Below are 7,496 nucleotides of genomic sequence, written 5' to 3'. Positions count from 1 at the left end.
CCTGAGGGAGAGGGCAGCTGTGTGGGGCTCAGGAAGGAAGGGAACAATTATTCCCCTGAAGTTCTCATACAGAGTCAGGTACCAGAGATGGAGAAGAAGATCTCAAATGCTTATCTGTCATTCAGGGAAAGGTGTCAGGAGTCCAGGTGTCCTGCAGGAAGATGCAGGGTCACGATTCCCTGACAGGTCCTTATCATTTGTCATTGCTTCTGCAGAGGGCACAGTTGCACCTCCCTGGTCTCCGGATGAGGGAGTTAGTTCAGGCATCATCTGGGATTACGTGTTGATGTCAGATTCAGGGTTTGCACTGCAGATCCCCCAGCCATTCCTCCCACGTTCCCCTGTGTCTGAATAGGGAATGATGCTTCAATATAGGTAAGTATAAAGACTGAAGGGTGAACTCCTACTGCCCAGTCTGAGGTCCAGCACCAGGCACATGACCTTCTGGGAGGATGATCCTGACTCCTGGTAGCAAAGTCATGGTGACAGGTGAGCCAGGTTCTAGCACAGTCCCCCTCAGTTCTCTCCTGCAGGGCTGAGCTCCTGAAGAGGCTCCTCCTCCGACCACAGCCTGCAGTGTCCCTGTCCCTGGGGCAGGACTGCTGTCCTCACACACGGGAAGCACCGTGGGGAGACCTTGATGATGTGGGACCCACGTCCAGCTTTGTGACTTCCCTGTCCCTGCTGAATCACATTATCACACACTCAGAGTACAGTCTACACACATTGATGTTCACAGTCTGGCGGTCAGAGCAAAAAGTCAGTCTCCCTGGACAGACTTCAAGGTTCTGGCAGGACCACAGATGCTCAGAGGCTTAGGGGGGCTGGATTTGAACACGTGTGCTCCTCAACATTACATATTGAAATTTTATCCCCACAAAAGGCCGTGTTAGGGGATGGGGTGTTTGGAAGGCGCTGGATGACAAGGCCAGGGTTCTCATGATATGGATTAGCACCTGACTAAATCAGGCCGCAGAGACCATTTGTGTCACTTCCTCCACCCGAGGACACAGCAAGAGCAAACCAGATATGACCCAGGAAGAGGATCCTCCCCAATGGTGACCATGCTGGCACCTCGATCCTGGATTCCCACCTCCTGAACCTTGAGAAGGGAATGGTTGTTAATATTCAATTACTCAGAAGGTTTTGTTCTTACTGCAGCCTGAGCAAACTCAGACAGCGGTCTGCTTCTGTGTCTTTCCTGGTTCAAGAGCCGCTTTCCTTACATCCTGACTCATGTCCCGTTCTCCAGCCCCAAGGCCTGGAGGAAGTCACCTCACATCACTGGTGACATTGCTTTCTCCTCTAGAGTCTAATCTCCTCTGCCTCGCTCTGGCATGAACACTTGTGGCTGTATTAGGAGTGTCTCAGATAAAACCGGAAGCCATTTACCTCAAGATGTCTAATGGTCCTGGAATGGCAACGTGCCTTTTCCCTGGAACAGTCACAGCTTCCGAACACAGAGTGAGTGAAACAGCCCTCCGAATACTCACATCCATCCCACAGGCCAGTTCCACTGAGCACATCCCAACATCCCCAAAGCTGACTCATTAAAGCATGACCTGAAGCCCAAATTACCGAAGAGCATCATGTCCAAAGTCCCGAGTGTAATCTCTAACTCAGCTGTCAGTGAGGATTCGGGTGCATGCATCCTGGGGCATAACCCTCTCCACCTGTAGACCTGTGATCCTAGACGACCAGTTACCTCATTGTAAAATGCACTGCAGGGCAGGCACATGGTCACAGTCCACACTTCTCCCTTCCTAAGAGAGGAAATGGATGTTAGAGAGAAATCACCAGCTGAAGATGATTTTACGGACATCTCAGAGAACTCCATTGGGTCTTAGGACCTGGGGATGAGCTGCTGTGGCTCAGACCCAACCTCTGGCCTGTCGCTGTGCCCTCGGATCTACCTTCCTGAGTCCTGAGGAGCCACCTGATGGAAGAGGAGCCAGCTCATCACCTGTGTGTGAGGATTGAGACTTGATGCCTCCTTTCACTTTGTTCTCCCTCTGTGACTTTAAAATGTCCTCTAACAATTATCACATTGGAAGGAAAGTTTTAGTTAAGACAGTTGCAATTGCAGTATCGCCACAGGAGAGAGGCAGGGGCACCGCTGGGAGCAGCAGTGGCAGCTGGGGACTTGTGGCCTAGGGGTAGATGGTGGGGTCAGTTGACAGAAGTAACTGAGAGGGGACATGGTTTGCACAGGAGGGTCCATAAGCCTGTACCGGGAGGGACGCACCACTGAATGCTGGGTAAGGGGAGGGTTCAGGTGAGTCTCTGTTTCTCTGTGGGGCTTTGAAGGAAAAGTGTACTCAGGACACCAGGGAGTCATGGGTTAGGGGTTCCGGTCCTGCAGGTGGTCAGCGCCTGAATAGATTCAGGGTCTGCAGAGGGTCAGGGACTGCAGGGGGTCAGGGTCTGCAGGGGGCACACAAACTGCATGGACTTGTGTCTCACACCAACATCTCTTACAGATCGAGACTCAGGGCTGGTTTCCTGTGTGATCTGTGGCTTCCTGTCCATGTGGCAGTTTCCAAGGGAACCTGTGTACATTTATCCTTCTCTGCTCACCCCTGACGTTTCTGAATGCACATGTGGTGTTTTGGGTTATTTTCTTTGTAATGAGGGACACATTTCTCACCTGCACAAAATAGTCACGTACAGAGTCAGAAATGACTCTGGCAGTTTTCACCAGGCTCTGAGTCCTGAGAACGCTCCGGAGACACCCCTGAATCCTTTCCAATCAGACTCAAACAGGAGACCCTGGTGGTGTCCCTGACACATAATACTTTTGGGTCTTCTCAGGCCATGGTAGAGACCAGGCCGTTTTCAGGATATAAAACCCATTGGATTCTACCTCTAACTCTTCTGATGGCAAACGTGTACCAACATGTCTCAGCATGGGTCCTGCGTTCTTTTACTTAATCCACTCTCTTTCCCGTTAGAATTTTTTTCCTTAGTTTGGTCCCTAAAAATAGTGAGTGTGGTGTCTGTGCTCTAAGTCGCACGACTCAGGAGCTCTACCTGGAGCTCAGGTTGGCAGCTTCAGGCACATTAGGAGAGGCAGATGGGACTTTCCCCCTCCTCACTGCACTGCACAGCCCTGTCGTCCTCAGTGTGGACACATTGGGAAGACAAACGACTATCCATAGCCAAGTGGACAAGTTGTCTGGTAAACGTTAGATGCTATGGAGGACGCACCTGGTGCAGCTCCAACTATCCCGGAGTCACCACCTGCACGTGTGCTTTGGGGAGGACCTGCAGATGGGACCCTCAGATGTGCTGTGTGATCTGGGTCCCATCAATGGAGGGGACACACTGGGCAGGACACAGGATTTGGGGGAGGCCACAAGGACGGCCAGTCTAAAGTCTCTGGAATCCCTGAAGCTGCTGTCCATCATGGGAATCCTTGCCATTCGGGTGTGTTTGGTTCAGCCCACATCAGGTTATTTAGGATAAATTCCTGAGTTAGAGAACATGGCTGACACATTATAACAAACCCTGGACAATACCTTGACAGCAACAACTGGATTAATGGTGACTGAAGAAATGGACAGTGGAGCCCGGCCGTGTTTCCACAAGAAACTGACCGTTGTCTGCAGCACTCTGTGTTTTTCAGTAGAAGCAGGTTCATGTCACCAAAGACATTTACAGAAGGGGTTGTGGTCAAGGCCTTACGAAAAGCAGTTTTATGGATGGATTACATTTAAAAAATGGTTTTTAATTATTTTCAAGTATACGGCCCATTTGTTAGACATTTATGCCATTTATAAAACGATCTTCCTAAGTGCCATTTCTCTCCTCTGGCTCGCCACCGAGCTGCTACATCATGGCTAACTGCATTCTCTATGCTGTGCTCCCCATCCCCACGTCCATCTACCGACTACTCATTTGTACTTCTTTAACCCTTTACCCCATGATCAAGTTGGACTTATTCCTGGGATGCAAGGTTGGTACACAATCTGCCAATGAATTAATGTGACACTTCGCATTAGCAAATCAAAAGATAAAAAGCATATGATCATATCAATAGATGCAGAAAAAGCATTTGTCAAAATCCAGCCTCCATTTATGATAAAACCTCTCAGCATAGTGGGAATAGATGAAACATACCTCAGCATACTAAGACCATACGTGACAACTCAACAGCTAACATCACACTCAATGGAGAAAGGCCAAAAGCCTTTTCTTTAAGATCAGGAACAAGACAAGGATGTCCACTTTCACCACTGCTCATCAATATGGTATTGGAAGTCTCAGCCACAGCAACATGACAGGAAAGGGAAATAAAATGTATTTGAATTGGAAAGAAAGAAAACTCATGATTTGCCAATGACATGATACTATATACAGAGAACTCTAAAGATTCCAGCAAAAAAACTGTTGGGGGAGGGATTAATTTTGCTTAAATATCCCACTGCATGTCTTTAGGAAAACACCTACACTTGTGGGGTTACAGAAGCTGTCCGACCCTGAGAGCAGGCAGAGGGAGAGCTGGCGGGTGACGTCCCCATGCCCTGCAGTGGGAGGAGGGTCCAGCACGTCATCCCTCCAAATTATCACTTCGAGGAGGTCTAAGTCCCTGAGCAATGGCTCTCCCCAGTGTCCCCTCTGTTCCCAGTCCCAGCGGAAGAGGCTCACAGGTGTGTGCTGCCAGCACTAGCCAGGTGATGGGATTAGAGGAGCGGCAGCTGGACCTGTCCTATGGGGCCCCCTCTCCATGGAGGTGACGGCTTCCTTAGGACCAATGCACTGTGCTTGGAGTTTGTGTCAGGAAACACGGTTGTGCTTGTTATCATGGAGGATGTAAAGGATCAAACGTACGGCCTTCGGACAGTTTAGATTCATCTCTGTTGTCCTTCACCACGAGCAGTCAGGGGGCGGAGCCTGACCTGCCTCCCTTTTCGTGGAAAGAGCTTCTGCCGAGGTTCCGATTCCCTTCTCCTCATTCTATCTTTCACAGAACAGCAGGAGAAACACGTCACACAAGTTCCCCATAATCCATAACAAGAACCGCCTCCCTCCAGGTTCCACTAAGAAGGTTCCAGCACCATCTGAGCACCCGTCATGATGGCCGTCGTCACCCACATTTCTGCGTCTGCTCAGGACGGCTGTGGTTTCCTCCACGAAGACTGAGGCTGTTCCTGGCTCCTGTCTTTCTCTCTGAGCTCCCCCCAGATCCTCCTCTAAAGACCCGTCCACAGCATGGAGGCTTCTTCTAACACGCATCTCAACACCCTTCCTGCATCTTTTCTCAGCCCGGTTCCAATGAAGTGTCCAGTTTGATGTATATGTTACGGGAGCATCCCCATTGCTCTATACCTATTGCATAGTCCATGTGAGCTGCTATAAAAAGTAACAGAGATGAAGCGGCTGAGAGAGACAACTGGAATTTACTTCACACAGTCCTGGGGGAGAGAATCCATGGTAAAGACCACAGACTCAGCATCTTGAGGTCTCGCTTCCTGGTTCACACATGGCCTTCTGTGCCCTCACTGGGAGAAGTGCTCCCAGACATTTAAGACACTGGATTTTTGAATGATTAACTGTTTCTAGTTGAACTTTTGTTCTTTCTAGGGCTGTGCCCTCTGGACACCTATCACAAGGGCAGACAGATTATGATCTCATATTTTTCTGGGGCACCTGAGTATCCAGCCCTCAGGGTGCAGCATCTATGATGTCGCATAGCTAATATGTGGAAGGGAATTTACTGCTTAGCACTTAGTGCAGCTTGCTTGTCACTGTGGCTGCGTGTCATAAGACGAATAACATTTTCTCAGGTCTCTCCATCTACAGGCTGAGCGTTGGCTTTCCTCGTAGAGCCCAGGGACAAGGGACACAACAAAACCCCTCAGCAGGTGCGCGAACTCACACGGCGCGGACGCACTCATCGGAAGGAGATTCAGCACTGACTCGTGCGAGTCCGTGTCACACCACACGCTGCATTTCCAATTATGACGCTGAGGCTGTAACATGGACATCAAGTATGTGTGTGCGATTCCAACTGTACACGTCATCCTGGCGTGGCTGTGGCTGACAGAGCTCTACCACAGCAAGACGACTACCGTACAAGTGCAGTTATCAGTGGACAGAGAAAGTTAGAGGCACAAAGGCTGACTCTCAGATGGACCAGACGCCTTCAATACAGCTGTGACCCTGGTTCTCACATTATTCTCCGTTAGCACAAAAAGGCAGCAAATCCACACGCGCTCATGCAGGACGGAGACCTCCACCTCACTGGACACATCACCTCTGTCCTGGAGGTGGCTCAGGAGAGCAGTGGGGTGCAGTGCAGAGCATGCATAGCCACACACATGAGTTCACTTTTACACACCTGTGCTCCCGACACTAGCAAGCTCTCTGTGGTCCTGTTTGGCCTTGTTCACCTGTGATGCGGGTAAATGATATCACATCACATGACTTACGTGCATGAGTAAAATGAAATAAGATGATGGTGCTAAGTGTTTAAGTAACACGTGTCACAGTAAAAGTCATATTTCACCAAACAATCTCATTGTCACTATGAGCTCAGGTACATCCAGGCCTGCTCTGGGTCTCTGCCCTCTCTGTGGGTCCCCAACCACAGAGCTCCTTATACATCAGAGCACATGCAAATAGGGTCCCTCTGCTGATAAAAGCCAGCCCAGCCCTGAGCATGCAGCTCTGGGACAGGAGCCCAGCCCCGCGATTCCCAGGAGTCCCCATTCCGGGATCAGGTCTGAACACGCACACCGCACCATGGCGTTTGGCCTCAGCTGGGTTTTCCTCGTCGCTGTTTTACGAGGTGACAGATGGGGAACAAGGGACACTGAGTACGTGAGTGGGTGTGAGTGAGGAACAGGGATGTGTGACTGTTTCCTGACCCTGACGTGTCTGTGTTCACAGGTGTCCAGTGTGAGGTGCAGCTGGTGGAGTCTGGGGGAGACGTGGTGCAGCCCGGGGGGTCTCTGCGACTCTCCTGTGCAGCCTCTGGATTCACCTTCAGTAGCTACTGGATGTACTGGGTCCGCCAGGCTCCGGGGAAGGGCCTGGAATGGGTCTCAACCATTAAATCTGATGGCAGCAGCACATCCTACGCTGAGTCCGTGAAGGGCCGATTCACCATCTCCAGAGACAACGCCAAGAACACGCTGTATCTGCAAATGAGCAGCCTGAAGGCTGAGGACACGGCCCTGTATTACTGTACGACAGACACAGTGAGGGGACTTCAGTGTGAGCCCAGTCACAAAACTTTCTACAGGAGAGGGGGGTAGCATTCAGGTCACCAGGGGGCGCTCAGGGTACACACAGCACAGCACACACAGACCAGACCAGCAGCAGGTGCAGAGGGAGGTGGGAAGGGCCTTCCTGTTGGGAGCAGCGATTTCCTCTCAAACCTCTCTGCTGCCTCCCAGGAGAATTACTACTTCTTTGTGGCTCTAATTTTCCACATTCTCACACAGACGAGAAATGAAGAAGTAACCTGTCTGTAGACGGCGTATCAGCAGTGC

The 7,496-nt window shown here is 50.6% G+C and overlaps 1 gene segment (V, D, J or C); it reads left to right on the top strand.

The window, feature by feature from the left end:
- Positions 1-6,668: 6,668 nt before the first annotated feature.
- Positions 6,669-7,259, top strand: LOC120585983 (immunoglobulin heavy variable 3-74-like). The segment is given in 2 exon segments: positions 6,669-6,790; positions 6,892-7,259. Coding segments are annotated over 2 exon segments (414 nt in total).
- The last annotated feature ends 237 nt before the right edge of the window (positions 7,260-7,496 follow it).

The sequence above is a fragment of the Pteropus medius genome, unplaced genomic scaffold (genome assembly GCF_902729225.1).
Source record: "Pteropus medius unplaced genomic scaffold, Ma_sr-lr_union100, whole genome shotgun sequence".
In the NCBI taxonomy this organism is placed as follows: Eukaryota; Metazoa; Chordata; class Mammalia; order Chiroptera; family Pteropodidae; genus Pteropus; species Pteropus medius.
This window is presented reverse-complemented; position numbering and strand designations above follow the sequence as displayed.